A 19,350-nucleotide genomic window follows, 5' to 3' on the forward strand; every position below is an offset into this window, starting at 1 on the left:
AAAATTCCGATAAGAGAAAATGAAAGTTTCATTAAACATACTCATCTCTAAATGTAATGTGCTAAAATGTCTCATTTGGATATCCAGGTCATTCAGAAATGTAACGCACGTTGGACTACAGAAGAGCAGCTTCTTGCCGTACAAGGTAGGGGGAAATTCTTCAAAAGAGTTTAGGAGGCCAGGTGTGGTGGCTCACACCTGTAATCCCAACACTTTGGAAGGTTGACGCATTTGCTTGAGCCCAGGAGCTCAAGGCTGCTTTGATCCATGATCACACCACTGCATTCCAGCCTGGACAACAGAGTGAGACCCCGACTTAAAAAAATTTTTTTTAAATAAAAGAGAAACAAAAAGAGCTTAGGAGGATTGGTAGATTTTAGGGAAAAGTTATGTCCCGCCCTATTCCCAGCACCTATTTATGTAGAAATAGATTCTTGGACAGTTATGTTCTAGTGGATATCATTTTAGCCAAATGACCATATCCCTTTCAGCTTTTTTCTTTTCCTTTCCCACTTCTCACAAGTTGTGAAAACTTAACCTGGAACCCTCAGTTTTCTAAAGGTGTGAGTATTTCATTTTACTAGTTACTCATCGAGCTCTGACTAGTCAAGAAGTACAAAACCCTAAAAGAAGCAGACAGAGTGTTCGGATTTTAAGGTTGGGGGCGCTCTGGACCTGCGATACCAAAAGATGAATGCAGAATGTCCCCAACCCTAGGGCAGTTGCTGGGTGACTTCAACTGTTACGTGACATGTAATGGGAAGACAGATGTCAAAATGACAGGGTCGGTCATCTCCAGAATGTATCTAGAATTGACTGGTACTTTTTCCTACTCTTATAATACATGAAATTAGTGCCTGCTGTTAAAATCCTGTATGTTTTCTTATCTGGATAAAGAGGTAAGTGTCACTTGTGGTTTTAAAAAAATGTTTTTCTCTTGTATTTTAAAAAATGCTTTCTTACATCCTTAGCCATCAGAAAATACGGCCGAGATTTTCAGGCAATCTCAGATGTGATCGGGAACAAATCAGTGGTACAAGTGAAAAACTTTTTTGTAAATTATCGACGCCGCTTCAACATAGATGAAGTTTTACAAGAATGGGAGGCAGAACATGGTAAAGAAGAGACCAATGGGCCTAGTAACCAGAAGCCTGTGAAGTCCCCAGATAATTCCATTAAGATGCCTGAAGAGGAAGACGAGGTAAATCTGAAACAAAACAGTCACTTCTCTGTCAGGTTCATGCTTGATATTGCAGTTTCTAAAGTGATGAATTTTTTCAGCTATAGAGATTTTTAGGTTTCAGCTGTGTTAGTAACTTCACTATTACCTGTAAATAGCCATAATGTGTATGCATTGACTCCAGTTCTTGGTCCCTGTATATTATTCACATTTTAATTTCTGGGCAAATTCATAATTCCATCCTGGTTTCCTCCAGCTACAAAATACTCTGCATTATCAGTTTTTCCTTAAATACAGTAAAATCTTGAATGACAAAGATAAGGGAGTGGGGGTACAAACAAAAAGTAAAACCGCAGTGAAAGCCGTTCTGAAACACTAAGGTGGAGTTCTGTGAGGAATGTCAGTGAAGCTCAGGCATCTGGAATGTGTGGTCACATCATCATGAGGTTCGTGGACTTCGTGGGGAGTCTGCACAGCGAGCCAACGAGTTCTGTCCAGATCTTTCAGCCTTTGATGCTCTTTGGAGCTGATTGGCTTAAATATTATTGGGGACAATTCTGTGGCTGGCTGGAACTTCTGTGATGGTGGCTAATTTCTGGAATGATAGCCTTGGTTTCATCTCTCACCTCCCTGCTTCCCGTGTCAGGGGCACCTGCCATTTCTCCATCTAGCCTGGCCTGCCTTGCTGTTATGTGTGTGCCTCTACTCCCAGAGCAGATGAGCCTGGGGCTGGGCATAAGAAAGAGTTACTTGCCAATCACTTCACATCTGAATTTATTCACAGGCATGGTAATTTAAGAATTAATTTAGCTTTCACATCAAAGCCTTTTTCAAACCATACTGGAATGATTTGAGATTACCCGTTTTGTATTGTGTGTGCTACCATTTTGCTCCGAGGGCCTGGCTCTAGAAACAGCCCAGAAGGCCCCTCCTGACCTGAGCATGGAAGTACCTTGTGAGGTATTGGCATTCCCTGCGAGTGTGGTGCTGCCACTCCATGCAGGGCCTCTTTGCCGACTGGAAAAAGGACCTCAAGGCACAGCCATCTGTAAGAACACCATTGAAACGTGTGAATTTTGTTAGAATTAGATTCTTCAGAGCCTTTTGCCAGAAAATCTTTGTAATAAGTCTACCAAATCTATAATATTGCCAAGGTCAGTACCCCTGAATCACCCCCATGAATAGCTCTGCCTGAAAAGAACATGTGAGTAAAATAATGGTGTTTTTGTCTTTCAGCAGTGATGTTTTTCTTTGTTCTTCTTTGTTTTTATTTTCAGTAATTTCTGTACCAGCACTAATTGCCCCTGTTAGCACGCAGTTTAGGAAGCATTGAAAGCTGGAGACTGCTGGGGAAGAACCGTTAGAATTTGCAGGAATGAAAGCTTGCTTCCTGTGTGTGTTTTCCGGCTTCAGTCCCAGGATGACTGGAAGCAGAAACAGTCGGGAGCTCTGGCTGTATTCCCTCTTCACATTTGATCAAAGCCAGTGCTGGCTGGGCTGGCATAACAAATCTCGTAGTAAATTTAGGACCAAGAGTCACTACCAACAGGATGTCAGTTGTTGTGCATATGCTTTTTTCTTCATTCTCTTATTTTTGGATCATTGGTTGACTGACTTAAGTGACTCAAGTATTTTTTTTTCTTAACCTTGTATTAGCCCAGAAGGCTCCTCCGTAATGATCCACTTACCATGTGGATTGCATATCAAAACACTGTCTTTCTTTTCACAGTCTAGTTATGGCTCCTCCGAGCAGCAGATCATAGTTTATTCCTGGTGGTTGATCTTCCATGTCTGTGTTTACCCAGCCTTCTCTGCCAAACAGAATGAACTAACTCGAGTTTAGTGCTGCGTAGTCCTTACATCCCTTTACAGACTTTTCACTCTGCTAGTCATTTAAAATGTACCCCCCATACCTTTCTTTTCTTGTTCTTTTTCTTTCTTTCTTTCTTTCTTTTTTTTGTTTTTTCTTTTTGAGACAGTCTCCCTCTGTCACCCAGCCTGGAGTGCAGTCGCACACTCTCAGCTCACTGCAACCTCCGTCTCCCAGGTTCAAGTGCTTCTCCTGCCTCAGCCCTCAGCCTCCCTAGTAGCTGGGATTGTGGGTGTGCACCATCACACCTGGCTAATTTTTGTATTTTTAGTAGAGATGGGGTTTCGCCATGTTGACCAGGCTGGTTTCAAACTCCTGATCTCAAGTGATCCGCCAGCCTCTGCCTCCAAAGTGCTGGGATAACAGGCATGAGTCACCTCGCCCAGCCTATTTCTTGAGTTTCTTTCTTTTTCTGCTTCTTGTAGTGCCAGCCCTGCCCTGCCACCACCTGGTTTTCTGTTCTCCATATGTTAGTTTGCAGAAGGAAATTAATCTAGTGACCAGCTGCTTCTCTGTGTCCAAGGGCCTAAGGGAACTTGTTAGAATACTGGCTTACTTGTGTGTCTGGTGAGTCCGCAGAACTTGGGGGGTGTGTGATTTCACCTTTTTATTTGTCCTGTAGAGTCCAGCAGCTGAGAAAGATGTCTGCTGGTGTCCTGCCTGTCCCCTCTGCCTCGGGTTTTATGTATTATACAGAAGCCACAGGGAGAACATGATAATTCCTAGAATTTCTAGTAACAGAATGGTCTGTCAGTTGTAGATTATTTCCTGTAGGTCTTAGAGGCGGGTAGGTAGCCCAAGTATTTTGAGCTTTTGAAATTGGTAGTTATTTGATGTGGACAAGGGTGGGTTGGGGATGGTGTCACAGCCAACCTTACATTGAAGAAAGGGTCCCATGGGATGGAAAGAAAGATGTCACTTAAAATTACAAAATGATTGAGTCTGTTACCAGTGAGGAGAAATCTCATTTATCTAAGAACAGTTCTTGTAAATTGTGTAATTTTTAACTGAAGGAACAATCCCTTTGAGATTTTGGACACATAGCCCAGTTGTTTCTCTAGCAATAAGATACCATGAGCGTGGCAGAGAGCAGTAAGATGTTATGCAACCTTTAGGTTTGGGTCTGGGAGTCAGTTTTAAAAAATGGGAGAGGGGAGTTAGGAAATGCCTCATAGCTTTTAAAGAAGATCCTGAGATGGTATGGGCTCCTGTATCCCATCTGGAACCAGTGGCTGGGCGCTGAATGGGCTGGGTGCCACAGCATGCCCTCAAGCCAGTGAGAGGAGTTAGGGCTGCCACTGTGCTCATATGTCCTTTTCAGGGTTTTTTGTTCATTTGTGTTTTTGGGACAGAGTCTTGCTTTGTTGCCCAGAGCAAGTGGAGTGCGATGGTACGATCTTAGCTCACTGCAACCTCCACCTCTCGAGCCCGTGATTCTCGTGCCTGCCTGGGACTACAGGTGTGCGCCACCTCACGCGACCAATATTTCTTTTCAGTAGAGACAAGGTTTTACCTTGTTGGCAAGGCTGGTCTCAAATTCCTGGCCTCAAATGATCCACCTGCCTCAGCCTCCCAAAGTGCTAGGATTACAGGCATAAGCCACTGTGCCAGGCCATTTTCAGGCGCTTAAATTTAATCCTGGTGAAGTAGGTATTATCACTATGTGTCTTCTGCACGTGAAGAAACTGAAGCTCAAAAAGACTGATAACTTGTTTGCACAAATCTAGAAAGTGGGAGGGCCAGGGTTTGAGCCCAAGACGTTTCGCTGGAGAGGCCACACACTTGCCCTGCCCTTAAGAAAATGGCGCGCTGGTTGCGGTGACTCACACCTGTAATCCCAGCACTTTGGGAGGCCGAGGCCGGCAGATCATGAGGTCAGGAGTTCGAGACCAGTCTGGCCAACATGATGAAACCCTGCCTCTACTAAAAATACAAAAATTAGCTGGGTGTGGAGGCGGGTGCCTGTAGTTCCAGCTACTTGTGAGGCTGAGGCAGAAGAATTGCTTGACCTGGGAGGTGGAGGTTGCAGTGAGCCGAGATGGCACCACTGCACTCCAGCCTGGGCGACATAGTGAGACCTGTCTCAAAAAAAAAAAAACAACTGGGTATTTGCTCTGCAGGTGTGCTGGCTACCTTCTCTTTTTAGTACACTGGAAATAGCAGCTTGTGTTGTTTACCTACTCTTTGATCCTTTTTTTTCTTTCTTTTGGCCTCAGGCTCCTTCTGTTCTGGATGTCAGATATGCATCTGCCTCCTGAGAAACTCTGGTGGCTTTGAACACTTGGTGTGGACTACTGTGTTATCCGGGATATCAGGTATTATGAGACATCACCTAGCCATCTGCATCACATCTCTCTGGACAAGCAGCTATTACCAAAAAAGGCATATACTTCCAGTCCTGTGCTCCATCTGCCTTAATTCTTTGCTCGTTCCTCCATGTTGGCACCACTTCCCAGAGAGCTCCACTGCATCTCACACTCTGCCCACGTGCTGGGGAAATCTCATGGCCTGCACATCTCTTGTGACTCTGGGAACCGCCTCCCCCGCCGGAGCCCCCGAGCCCCACCAATGGCAGCTCTTCCCAGTCAGCAGCTTCAGAGCAGGCAGTCTCCTTGGAAGGCCCGACTCTGTTCCTGCATGGCCTGCAATTTCTACTTTGTGCATAGAGTAATTTTCAGAGTAACCGCGACCCTGTTGGCCTTCTAGAAAGTTTGTCTTTTTCTTTTCTGAGACAACCACCTAAGTGATAATATGCTTTTTTGGAAATCAATATATATTGCCGGACTGCATCATAACCTTTATCATGCCAAGCATCCTGATGCAGCTCACATTTCCCTAAACATGGGGTATAGGTATGGTTTATAAATTGAGTTGGCTTAAACCTCTCCCTTCTCCCTTCCCAAGTATCACAAAGCTCATTTACTGCAACTGTCATTGGACACTGTAGCTTAAAGGGAATGTGGACCTCAATGCTTTCTGCCTTCAACTTCTCAGCATTGTGACCCCAGGGTGGGTGCCACCCCATCTTTTCCTGCCCCCCTCACCCCCACCCCCCACCTCCAAGAGGTTCGGCCCACATCACTGTACCTGGTGCTTGTACATTTGGAATTGGTGCCTTCTCCTTTTGGCAACCATGGTATCAACCCTTTTTCTCTTTTAGTGTCTTATTTCTTCTTTCAAGTTATTTGCTAGCCAAAGATGACATCACTGAGATTAGGAGACAGGGGAGAGCTTGCTGCAGATTCTGACAGTGCAGATTTTAAATGTCAGGATATTAGGATAGCTGGCGCTGGTTTATGAAAGCTGCACGTTGTTCCACGTTCTCTCGGTGTGCCTGGCCCTTTAAGTGGCACACTGTATGTCAGTTTGTGTCCTTCATGTGCTGATGTGATTACACAAACACCATCCACTCTCTTTTCATATCAGAGTACAGGACAGAGAAGTGATCAATGTACTGGTCTAGTGAGACTGAGATGAAAAGAAATAACCTACAAAGTGGTCTGTAATGCCTTTTGGTTGGACTGGGAACAAGTAAAAATTTCTAATAAACATCTTGAGACTTCCAGAATCACTTTTGTTATCTTACCAGACCTTGGGCCTGCTGAGGGTTGAGGAGCAGACAGACTGCATTCTAACATACCCTGTTCCCACCCCACGGCCATTCAGACTGCACTAAATACGCTGAAGTTGCTTTTGTTGTTGTTATTTGCATCGTTTGGATTTTTTTTTTTCTGCTTTCAATACCAAAAAAATGCAGATGCTTTAAGGCATAAACAGAATTCTTAAGAATTTAAAATATGCAATTAAAATTTGATATGTTTTGACTCCCAAGCACCTTGTTTTTTGTTGTTGTTGTTGAAATCAGCTGATTATCTCTTTAGAAAGAGGGTCAGCTAGAAGCCTAGGTTTTTTGGAATTGCAAATTTTTTTTAGTATAGTCTGGAGAAAGGTCCTTCAAAAGGGAAGTTCAATGGGACTTGCCCGCCCTTCATCATCTCGTTCCCGTGCCAGGTGTGTGTGGTCACGTAAAAGCCTGGGAAGCATCAGAGGAGTCCCGGATTGCCGCTGCTGTGTGGAGACAGGGTTAGCAAAATGACGCTAGTGATGAGGGAGGGGCTTCTTTTCACCATAAGCCTGCTGTGTACACCGAGGGCGGCGGGAGAAGCATGGGAAGGAGTCAGCCTAAGTTTGCACATTGCGTAAAGGGGACACTAAAGTATGAGCTGAAGCTTTAGGTTCTCCTTGCTTCCCTCAAGACCTCCTTCTTGCTAACAGAAGCAGTAGGCAGTTGCTGCAGTACGTTTCTCACCCTGCCAATAGGTCTGTCTGTATCTCTCTTAAGGAAAATAGCCTGGTCCCTCCTGGCAGTGCTTGGAAGCTTGATGCTGATTCTTACATAGCGTGGCAAGCTGACCAGCAGTGCCAGGCCTTGATCTGTATTCTGCACTATCCCTTTACTGGGTTCCTGGCACTGAATGGCCTCCAGCCCTGAAGAATCACTTGTGATCACAGCAGCTGAACTGGGCTTTCTCCCAGAGAGGAAGGGGCATGTCATTTTGACTTGACAGAGGGAAAAATGGGAGCTGTCCTTGACTGCCTTTGTTGTGCTTTCCCGCGTAAGATAGCACTGTGTTTTCAACTGTTTTCATTACACCGTCTTTGCAATGATGTAAATGTAAGAGATCACTCAGCTTTAAAAGCAGAGTGGTTTCATCTTATTTATATGAAGACTTTTTAACATATCAAGAATTAGGTGCATTGGCAGGTAGGGTTTGGGGTGTGATAACTGCTTCAGATGGAATGTTCACTTAAGCTTTGTCTTCTTAAAAATTATCAATGTGAATGTCATAATTATATATATTTTTGTGGAAAACTTTCTCCTAAGTATAAGTTATTGTGCAAAATATAGTATCATTGATGCAAATAATAGTTTAACTTTTAGTTTAGAAATCCTAAAAGATATAAATTGTATTGCATATGCATTAAAAGTTTGTTTTATTTAATTTTATGTAGATGTGTAAAGTGTTAGGTAAAATTTTTTTCACTTATCCATTTAAACACCTTGTTACTTGAATATTGTGTTGACTGGTCTGCAACAGTGATCCACTCTGTAATATAGCTCTTTTAACTGGGAAGGAACCACGCCCCAGTTGTGCTGATTACATTAGTGTTGGCCCACAGTCGGGTGCTCGTGTAACACAAATGCCACGTTGTCTGGGTGTACAGTGTTTGTGGAGACGCCACTTCCTCAAAATGGTTTTTGATCGTTTTTAACCTGTAAGACCTTTTGATGCTCACAAACCTCTATTCAACACACAAAACAAAAATGAAAAGGTAGTTGGGTTGTAAAAGTTTACTGTGGTGGACTCATTAAGCGGTGGTTTTCTGTTCATCTACAGTTTCCTCAAATACCACAGACCACTATTAAGTGTGCTCATTGTCACTTTAAATTTCAGCTATACCCTATTTTTGTCATTCTAAATATCAGACGTACTATTGGTATAATTGCACACCAAAAATAAGCCAAACAGTGCATTATGCTAACTGGATCCCTGCTTTTATGTGAGCTAAGGAAAGATGGAGCCAGCTCCAACTAGGGCCTCTTTTTCTCTCTTGTCTATCCTGTTTCTAAACCGAATGATCCAGGATTCAAGCTTCTAGTGTCAAGTGAAACTTTCCTCTTACGAACTCCAGGTAGCTAGGCCACCTAAATCCAGTGGTCCTGTGTGATGCTCTTTCTGCCAGTCCCTGAATCTCTGCAGCTTCTCTTACCTGTAGTAAAGCACAATTGCAGTGACGTCGCATTCCGAAGAAGGAAGGTCAGCAGAGGCTATGCATGCTGTGTGATGGTGAGTGTTCACAGCCGCCTTCTCCTAAAACGACATTTATACTGGGGTGGATAGTATTCCATTAGGTAGACTTATCGACTTTGCTAAGTGCTTTTTAGACAGCTTAAAAAATTTTCAAGATTTTAAAAGATGTATAAGGTTAAGTTTGCAAATATAATGGAAATGCTGTATATCTTTTGAAGTGATAAAATCCACGTTGGAATTTTAAAGAAAATATGTTGTAATAATGCTGTTGTAAGTAATATTTTAATGTCTCTTTGCCTGTTTTCTATTTCAGCACATTCATTGTGGTGAATGTTCATAGCATTATAACTGCTTAGCCATTGAATGATAACATTTGTTAGTGGGAATTGGAAAATTTATTTGTGAAATTCTGCAGAATTCATTTTTCTATTTCCAATATTTGCTGAGGTTAAATAAAAATTTTCAAGCCATTGATGTAATAAAATATGGAATGAAAGCATTTTCTGCACCCCACGCTCCATCAAAGCAGTAGCCTACCCTGTAACAAAGTGGGGTTCTTTCTCTCCTTTTGAGTGAGCCTTGGGGTTTCCAAATGTATAATTTCCTCCAAATCAGACCCTGTGGAAATACCACCAGGGATGCCTTTTGTTCTTAACCTTTTGCTCTGCCTGAACCTACATTTTTTTTATATATATGATACTTTGATAGTTGGAATCAAGTTGAAGCACATGAATTCATAAAATTTGTGATAGTTGTGGGCTTAAATGCAAGGGTTCAGTAAGAGACCTTTTTCCCCCCGTGGATGGATTTTCTTTTTTCAGCCTGACCAGGGTTTTGGCCTGATCCCTGGAGGCGGGATGGGGGCAGTGCAGAGGCAAGATCACTGCCTCTGTGGCCTCTGTTCAGCCAAGAGCGCATGCGCACCAGTGCCGGTAGTTTCCTGAGGAGCATGAAGAAGCTGGCGGTGGCTGTGGTCTCGTGGTCTTCCCTTTATTAGCTGGTTTGTAGGGTTTGGTTAGATAACTACTGTAGATTTAGGCTAGACGTCCAGTGCACTATCCATTGTGCCACTGAGCCTGCTCACTAGGTAACTTCTATAGAAATCCAATTTCTAGGTCCAGGCAGGTGGCGCTCCTGTGTGTGACTGCACAGTGTAGGAGGGTTGTAGAAGGGTGACCGGGTCCAGCCTTCCCAGCGTTGACAGTCTAGTGGAGGACACTGCACATATCCTCCAGGTGACAACAGTCAGCACCACAACAAGTAGAGCCGCAGCTGCAGGCGGGTCTGGGAGGGAGGTCGCAGCTGCCTTGCGTCTAATTTGGAGAGTGCGTGTCCCTGGAGCTGAGCCTGTGGAAAGGAGAGAATCTCCTTGGGTGAAGGTGGCACCTAGGGGCGGAGGCCAAGAGTGTTGAGACCTCTGCTGTGATTTGTGAAGGTGGCTTGTGGTCTAGAACAAGAGGAAATGAATGCCAAGGACAGAGAGGAGGAAGGTTGAGGCCAATGTGGCCCCCTGCCAAGGTGCTGCTCGACATCTGCTAGGACGGGCACTGAAGGCGGAGCCATTTGGACGTGGCCGTTACTGACTTAAAAGAACCCCGGGTGATGGCTGAGGCTGGGAAGAGGGAGCTATGAAGGGTTGAGGGAGAGGCCCTCTCAAAGACTGGTCTAACCTGAGCGCATGCAAGGGCACAGGATGGGAAGGGATAGCAGGCAGGCTGTGAGTCCCAAATCAGGGACGCATGGAGGCCCTGGCTTCAGTCCCCCTTTCTCGGCCTGGGGGGGGAAAACACCTGTATACAGGTGTAGATGAGGCGCCTCTGTGCCTCACTTCCCATGATCTTGGCCCTCCCCACAGCCCCAGCTTCAGACAGTTGTGACTGCAGCACCCTGAGGTCAGCGACCCAGGGGAGCTCAGGAACAGCAGCCTGGAAGTAGCAGGGAGTTCCATCCCCAGGGGCAGCTCTGGGTAATCTGGGTAAGGCAGCCACAGAGAGCAGCTCCCTCTCAGCAGCCCCCTGCAGAGACCAGCTCAGACATGGTCTAGGACTGATTCTCCTTCCCTGCCTCACTTTTTCTGTCCCCGTACTTCTGTTGCCTGGGATTGGTTTCAAAAGCAAACCATTTATCCACAAAGCCTCATCTCAGGCTTGCTTTTGGGTGGAATCTAGGCCAAGATAGCACCAAAGTGAGAATCCCAAGGCTTGGAGAGGCCTGGTGAGATCCCTGCCGGGCCTGTCCCAGCCTTTGAGCTTATGGGAGGGAGAAATCTTGAGAGCACTTGGTGCTGACACTGCTGGAAAGGCCATGGTGGCGCCCACGCCAAACGGGGAGCAGCTGCACTGCTTGGAGGCAGGTGCCGGCTCTCAGCAGTCCCTTCCCTGCAGCCCCCAAGCACCGTGCTTCCCACACTGCAAGCACATGCTAGGCACTGACTCTTGGCGCTGACGGGTGTGTGAGGCTCCTGGCAAATTGCTTGCCTTTTCAACAGATGGGAGGCCGTGCTTGGGGCAACATTTGGACCCAGACTAGCTCATGGATGACCCTGACTCATTCTTTGTTTTGGGGTCTTTTTTCTTTTCTTTTTTATGAGATTGAATCTTGCTCTGTTGCTCAGGCTGGAGTGCAGTGGCGTGATCTCTGCTCTGCAGCCTCCACCTCCTGGGTTCAAGCGATTCTCCTGTCCCAGCCTCCTAAGTAGCTGGGATTACAGGTGTGCGCCACCATGCCCAGCTAATTTTTGTATTTTGAGTAGAGATGGGGTTTCACAGTGTTGGCCAGGCTGGTCTCGAACTCCTGACCTCAGGTGGTCTACCCGCCTCGGCCTCCCAAAGTGCTGGGATTACAGGCGTGAGCCACTGCGCCCGGCCAGTTCTTTGGTTCTGGGCTGAATGGAACCCACCCCCCAAGAAGGCTCCCCAAGTACACTTTCCTGTTGTCCCAGAAGCAGGAGCACAGTCACAGGCCTCGAAGCATCCGCTGGCCTGCCAGCTCTGCCAGCTCACCCTCCCTTTGCCATTTCCCCACTGCCTGGGGGCTCCATCAGCACCTGCGGACTCTACAGCGCTCACACCTAAAGCCCTGTTCCCAGAGCTCAGCTGCCACTGGACCACTCCACTCCCATGTCCATCAGTGCCTCCAAATTACACAAAGTCTGAGACTAAGACCCTTTTCCCCTGCACCTGTTTCTGCAACCTCTGTGGTGTGTGGCACTGCTGTGTGTCTGGTCACCAAGCTAGAAGCACTTTGATTCATCACTACTGCCAAGGATAGCACAAGTCCTCCCTCCTACCTGAGGGGGTGCCGCGGCCTCCTAACCTACCCCTAATCCCCACCATTCCTCTTGCCTTTTCTCTCCCGCTCCCCACCTAATCTCGTGGGGAAAGCGGAAAGCATTGCATCTGTCTCCCAAAAAATGCACAGCCCTTCATTCCGCCCTAAGGCCCTGTAACCTGACTTCAGGGGCTCGGCCTGCCCCGGGCCCAGTCATGCGTCCTGTCCATCTCTGGTCCTGACGAACCCCTTCCCCCACCTACTGCAAGGGGACTGATTCTCGGGGCTTCTACAACTGAAGCCTCATTCTGTGCTCATCTCTTTGTGCTAAGTGTAATGAAGTGATTTTAAATTCTTATTTTAAAAATAGGTAACTAATGTTGCTGGTATAAAAGGCCCACGTGAAACATGAGTTTCTCATCCCTGTCCTCTAACCTCCCAGTTCTCTCCATAGGCAGCCATTGCTGCCTGTTCCTTGCGTATCCCTCAAGGGATGACCACACATTTGCAGGCATGCGTGTGTGTAAACACACAGATGGCACACTCTGTACACTAGCTTCGCCCACCTGACACACTGATAGTCTTCTCAGCCTTCCTGCATCAGCACATATGTCTAAAGTCAGTTTGGGCCGGGCGCGGTGGTTCACGCCTGTGGTCCCAACATTTTGGGAGGCCAAGGCGGGTGGATTACCTGAGGTCAGGAGTTTGAGACCAGCCTGGCCAACATGGTGAAACCCCATCTCTACTAAAACTATACACACACACACACATCGCTGGGTGTGGTCACAGTGCGCGCCTGTAATCCCAGCCACTTGAGAGGCTGAGGCAGGAGAATCACTTGAACCCAGGAGGTGGAGGTTGCAGTGAGCCGAAATCATGCCACTGCACTGCAGCCTCGGTGACAGAGTGAGACTGTGCCTCTAAAAATTAAAAACAAAGCTGCTTCATTCCTTTGTATTGGCTTCATAGTATTCCATTTATGGTGGCAATTATTTATGGAAACCATCGTCAATTGACAGGCACTGAAGTATCCTTTGTAAAACAGCAGAATGGAAATCACATGTCACTTCACCTATGTGCCAGTGTAGTTGCGGGATAAATAGAATCTCTGGATGAAAAAATCTGGTTCATTTTTCCTTTTGATATGTACCGCTCACTGGCCTTCCAGAGCAGTTGTATCAGTTTCTCCTTCTGTCTGCGTGAACAAGGCCACTTGTCACCCCACGCCCTTCCTAACGCTGTGATAATTGCACATTTTGATCTGAGGTGTTTGATAAGCTGTTGGGCTCACTAGATTGAGTTCCTTGAGGTCAGCACTGTTGTGCTCATCTAGTTCCCCACAGCTGGGAATAACAGGCACACAGATGTGTAGTAATGGAACAGAGAAATCGGGTGCATTGCAGAGGAAAATTAAACGCCTGCTGGCTCCGTGCTTAGGGATCAAAGGCCCCGCTATGGCTTATGAGTGACTCCCAGAGAGTGAGGTTCCCAGCTGCCAATTCCTGCATGTCCAGAGAGGAATTAGCTGAGGCTTGGGGCTTTCTGGGCCCTTTTCTTGCTTATTGAGCTATCTGCTACTTAGATACTTATTGCCAAAGGACTAGGGGAAGAAACATTCAAATCTGAAGGCCTGGTGATTATAGATTTTTGTTTGTTTGTTTTGAGACAGGATCTCGCTCTGTCGTCCAGGCTGGAGTGCAGTGGCGTGATCTTGGCTCACTGCAACCCCCACCTCTCAGGTTCCAGTGATTCTCATGCCTCAGCCTCCCGAGTAGCTGGGATTACAGGTACGTGCCACCACACCTGGCTAATTTTGTATTTTTAGTAGAGATGGGGTTTCACCATGTTGCCCAGCCTGGTCTTGAACTCCTGACCTCAAGTGATCTGCCCACCTCAGCCTTCCAAAGTGTTGGGGATTACAGGCATGAGCCACTGCACCTGGCTATAGATTTTAAATGAGGTTGGATTTCAAATTCTAGGTCCTCCATCTCCCTGCATTCTTTGGTGTCCTTCTTACCGTCCACCCTCCTTAGTGGGGAGTTGGCTGGCTGATACCTGTGAGGAAATTGACCGAGTTCTGGCCTGGACAAGCTGAAGACACCTTCCTGCCAAGATGGGGCAGGGAGTGCTTCTCACAGCTACACTAGAAGCAGGAAGGGATGGTCCCGCCTGCGTAGTCATGCGGAAGGTGTCCGGGAGGAAGGGACAGTTGAATAAGGACAGCAGCTCACCTGAGCAAGGGTGAGTGGCAGCACAGGAGCCGGCCCCTTGCAGTCAAGTCGGCTGTTTCCTTCTTGTCAATGGAGGGTATTAGAATTTTAATGTGGTTCAGGCCGGGTGCAGTGGCTCACGCCTGTAATCCCAGCACTTTGGGAGGCCAAGGCGGGCAGATCACAAGGTCAGGAGATCCAGACCATCCTGGCTAACACGGTGAAACCCCATCTCTACTAAAAAGACAAAAAATTAGCCGGGCGTGGTGGCGGGCGCCTGTAGTCCCAGCTACTCGGGAGGCTGAGGCAGGAGAATGGCGTGAACCTGGGAGGCGGAGCTTGCAGTGAGCCGAGATTGCACCACTGCCCTCCAGCCTGGGCGACAGAGTGAAATTCTTGTCTCGAAAAAAAAAAAAAAAAAAAATTTTGTGTGGTTCTCTGGTGATTTGTGCATCAACCTGGTGCCCTGCTTATGGCAGGTGCCTAGTGAGTTTTCGTGGCTGCAGGAAAGACTTGGCTGAATTCCACTACAGGCACCACAGATTGAGGCAGGGATGCTTTGAGGGCCCACAGCACTTCCTGCCCCCAGGACTTCCTCCCCAGGCTGTCCCTGTTGGCCAGTTTGGGAGACATTTGGCCAAGGAGCAGATGACAGGATGCAGGCTGAGCTTTCTGACTTGTGCTAACAACTTACAGTTTGCCTTTGAAATTCCTTTACCTCAGCTCTGGGCAGACTGGACATTTCTGTTGTCCAAGAGCAGCTCGTGTCCCCTAACCACTCTTTGCCAGCACTCAGCCCCAAGGAGGCGCCTCCTGTCCCTCCTGCCGAGACTTTGCATAACAATTATTTGGAGTATGGCTCATGGCACTTCATTGAATAAATTTAGCAACAAGTGGGTCTTACACTGGCAAGGCGCGATAGTACTCTCAGCTACTCTGGAGTCTCAGGTAGGAGGGTTGCTTGAGTCCAGGAGGTGAAGGCTGCAGTGAGCTATGATCATACCACTGCTCTCCAGCCTGGGCAACACAGTGAGACCCTGTCTCAAAAAATAAATATATAGGCCCTGGGCACGGTGGCTCACCCTTGTAATCCAAGCATTTGAGAGGCTGGGGTGGGTGGTTCACTTGAGGCCAGGAGTTTGAGACCAGCCTGGTCAGCATAGTGAAACCCTGTCTCTACTAAAAATACAAAAATTAGCCGGGCTTGGTGGCAGGTGCCTGTAATCCCAGCTACTTGGGAGGCTGAGGCACAAAAAATGCTTGAACCTAAAAGGCAGAGGTTGCATTCCAGCCTGGGTGACAGAGTAGGACCCTGTCTAAAAAAACTAAATATTTAGTATATAAAGTGTGTCTTTTGCTATATAGCAAATTATTTGTGTGTTTTTTAGTAATAATTACTTGATTTATTGGTGATTGCTTTGCCCCTAAGGACCAAACATGCATTACATTATTTAATCTTTATGACAACCTCACAAGTAGGGACTGTCATTATCTCTGTTCTATAGAAGGGTAAGCCAAGACTTAGAGAAACATGTCGTGCCCACATCATGCAACTGGCAAGTGCCAGAGGTGGGCCAGAAGCACCTGAAACTGCACCTCCCCTTACAGCCTCTGTCACTCTCTCGGATGCTGACTCAAGACCTCGCTCCACTCTGAAATCTTTTTTGGTCTTGTTCATGCCCTTAACTTCTCTAGGCCTGTCTCCTCACATACAGAGCAAGGATAATGGGCATTTCTTTTCTTTTTCATTATTTCTGCCTCTAGAGATAGCAATTTATTCCTTTTCTTTTCTTTTCTTTTCTTTTCTTTTCTTTTCATTTTTTTGAGACAGTCTCACTCTGTCGCCCAGGCTGGACCATCTCAGCTCACTGCAACCTCTACCTCCCACGTTCAAGTGATTCTCCTGCCTCAGCCTCCCAAGTAGCTGAGATTACAGGCACTCGCTACCACGCCTGGCTAATTTTTTTGTATTTGTAGTAGAAATATGGTTTCACCATATGAGCCAGGCTGGTCTGGAACTCCTGACTTCAGGTGATCCGCCCACCTTGGCCTCCGAAAGTGCTGGGATTACCAGCATGAGCTACTGCGCCTGCCTGATAATGAACATTTTACAGGCTAGTGAGCTTAAACCAAGCAGTGTGCATAAAGGCTTCAGTCTGCCCCAGTTGCCTGGCATGGAATAGAGGCTGGATAAACGGTCAGTCCACTCATTCTGAAGACAAGTTTTGGGGTGTGTTGCTAGCACCTCCGTGGGGAGGGTAAGACCTGAGCTTTCCGCAGCTCACTGGCCTTCAAGAAAAACCCTTGCTTTCTCCTCTAAAACTTGCACCTCCCATCTCACCCCTGAGACAGTGAGTGAGCCGCAGGTGTCTTTAGTGGCATGCCCTTTTTTCAGTTTGAGACGGAGTCTCTCTCTGTCGCCCAGACTGGAGTGCAGTGGCGCAATCTCGGCTCACTGCAAGCTCAGCCTCTTGAGTAGCTGGGACTACAGGCGCCCGCCACCACGCCCGGCTAATTTTTTGTCTTTTTAGTAGAGATGGGGTTTCACTGTGTTAGCCAGGATGGAAGTGGCATACTCTTAGCCCATACTGCACTGTTAGTGTGTATATTCATATATTTTATTTATTTATTTTGAGACAGAGTCTCGCTCTGTCGCCAGGCTGGAGTGCAGTGGTGTGATCTCGGCTGACTGCTCCCTCCACCTCCCGAGTTCAAGCAGTTCTCCTGCCTCAGCCTCCCGAGTAGCTGGGATTACAGGCGCGGGCTACCACGCCCGGCTACTTTTTGTATTTTTAGTAGAGACAGGGTTTCACCATGTTGGCCAGGATGGTCTCGATATCTTGACCTCACGATCCGCCTGCCTCGGCCTCCCAAAGTGCTGGAATTACAGGTGTGAGCCACCATGCCCTGCCTGTGTGTATTCATTTATAACTTACAGGCACTGTTCATAACCAGTTTGTTCAACATCAATCACACTAACACGCCATTTTCTTCCTGCACCCACAAGTCTAGGCCCAGGCCATTGCTATCCTGAGGCTGGGACTGCTCTGTGCTGTCAGGCTCCCACTTCTCAGAGGAGGGAACTGAGGTCAGAGAGTCAATAAAGTGAGTTGCCCAGGGTCACTCAGCTCCTACACGGAGGAGGGAGCCAGGTGGGCTGACTTTGAGACAGAACTCCTCCACCGAGTTTGGCTTCCAAGGGCCGCTGGTAAGTGGAGGGGAGGTGGACCCGTTCAGCTGGGCTACAGCCCGTAGCTGAGCCTGTCCTGAACTTCCCCACAGCCAGGTACAGTGAGTACAGGCCCTTGGGTCTTGGGTCACAGACCCTGAGGACCACTGCAGGGATGTCCTCTCGATGGGACTGGCTGTGGGGTGTCCCACAGGGGAACATCCCTTACAAACCTGGATTTCCTCTCATCACTGGGGTACAGTAGGTGTGCTTCAGCTTTCCTGCTTCTAGCAGAGCACCTTTCCCAAATCCCAGGTGGTTCCCAGGGGTGACCCAAACTGGCAGCCAGCCCTCTGCAGCTGTGCCCTGCTCACTACCCCTCTGTTTCCTCCACCTTTCCACTCACCCCCCAGGCTGCCCGAAGTGGACCTGTTGGCACTTCCCCACCTTGAGCTTTTTCTGGCCCTTGTTGACACGCTGCCTAGCCATTGAGATTGACCCCACCAGCCTCTTCCTTCCTGGAGTTTGAGTCCAGGCTCCTCTGCAGCCCTGGGCCACTGAGTCAAAGGCCTCATGGGTGCCTACGGAGTATTGGCCATCAGTGCCATGAGGCCAGGGCCTGCAGCACCGAGTTGAAGACCTTGTGGGTGCCCACAGAGTGCCCATCAACAGCGCGAGGCCAGGGCCTGCAGCAGTGGATCGAAGACCTCCTGGGTGCCCATGGAGTAGTGGCCATCGGCACCGCGAGGCCAGGGCCTGCAGCAGTGGATTGAAGACCTCCTGGGTGCCCATGGAGTAGTGGCCATCGGCACCGCGAGGCCAGGGCCTGCAGCAGTTCTGTGTGCCACTGCACAGCCTCCACAGCAGGATTCTGCCCTTGCCTGGCCCTGATTGCAGGGGTGGCTCTAATGACCGCTTCACGCTGATCACCTTTCTCAGAAAGACTGTCAGTGCTGGTCCCCAGGAATCATGCCTCTGAGTGTCCTTGCCTTGTGTTGTCCCTTACCCACCAACTCTGGGCTGAGTCATAGACTTGTTTTGATCAATGGAACCTTCACAGGCTTGACTTGAGCTTTAGGGCCTGCCTGCTCTTGTTTCTGAAAACTCTGTTACCCTGTAAAAAAGCTTGAGATCCTGGCCCTGAAGAAGCCTGAATTCCAGTCGGGAGACAGAGAAATGGAAACATCCATGCAGGGAAGGTAGCGGTAGGTTTCCTATGATTGGATTAGTTGGCTGAACTGTGCCACCATTCAAGCCTGGGGTGCTGGGATGGGCCGGGAGATAACCCCAGGCCTTACCCCACCCTAGCCCAGAGAATTCCTCTCTGGGTAGAGTCCAGGAAGGCTTTGTTGGCGATTGATCTGACTTCCAGAGATGCCGAGCCCAGCCTGCTAGGGGTCATGATCCATCCATGAGCCAAGCTTTACCACTCAATGGTGGTCCGAGGCTTTCAACAGTGAGAAAGTAGGCCCTGGATGTGCCACGCGAAGGCAGAGGCTGGCAGGTCCCAGACTGGGGCACCGTGACCTGCACCTTTCCATCTCCCCACCCCAAAGCCAGATTGTGGTCTCCGAATGCCATTTCCCACAGAAAGGAACCAGGTTCTTTGGAGAAGTGACTGGATTTTGCTATGGGAGGAAGGAAGTATACAAGGGGAGCCTGGGAATCTGGTGCCAGAGACCAAAGAAGCACCCAAAATAATGGGGTCACGTCCAAAGGACTTGGGAGCCAAACTAAAGGGCCTCCTACTGGCCTAACATGCCATTAAAAAAAAGGACATTGATCAAAACAGCAAAGACAAGAATATAAAAAATCATAATGATAGTTTTTTAAAATTT

General features: G+C 47.8%; 1 protein-coding gene across 1 annotated transcript in view; it reads left to right on the plus strand.

The window, feature by feature from the left end:
- Window positions 1-9,347, plus strand: part of RCOR1 (REST corepressor 1) — a 133,131-nt gene extending 123,784 nt beyond the window's left edge. Inside the window, exons 10-12 of the mRNA XM_007987912.3 lie at window positions 88-145; window positions 972-1,201; window positions 5,267-9,347. Of these exons, the coding sequence (XP_007986103.3) occupies window positions 88-145; window positions 972-1,201; window positions 5,267-5,308 (330 nt within the window). The 3' untranslated portion in view covers window positions 5,309-9,347. The remainder of the gene's footprint in view (window positions 1-87; window positions 146-971; window positions 1,202-5,266) is intronic.
- The last annotated feature ends 10,003 nt before the right edge of the window (window positions 9,348-19,350 follow it).

Source organism: Chlorocebus sabaeus, chromosome 24, assembly GCF_047675955.1.
Source record: "Chlorocebus sabaeus isolate Y175 chromosome 24, mChlSab1.0.hap1, whole genome shotgun sequence".
Taxonomy (NCBI): domain Eukaryota; kingdom Metazoa; phylum Chordata; class Mammalia; order Primates; family Cercopithecidae; genus Chlorocebus; species Chlorocebus sabaeus.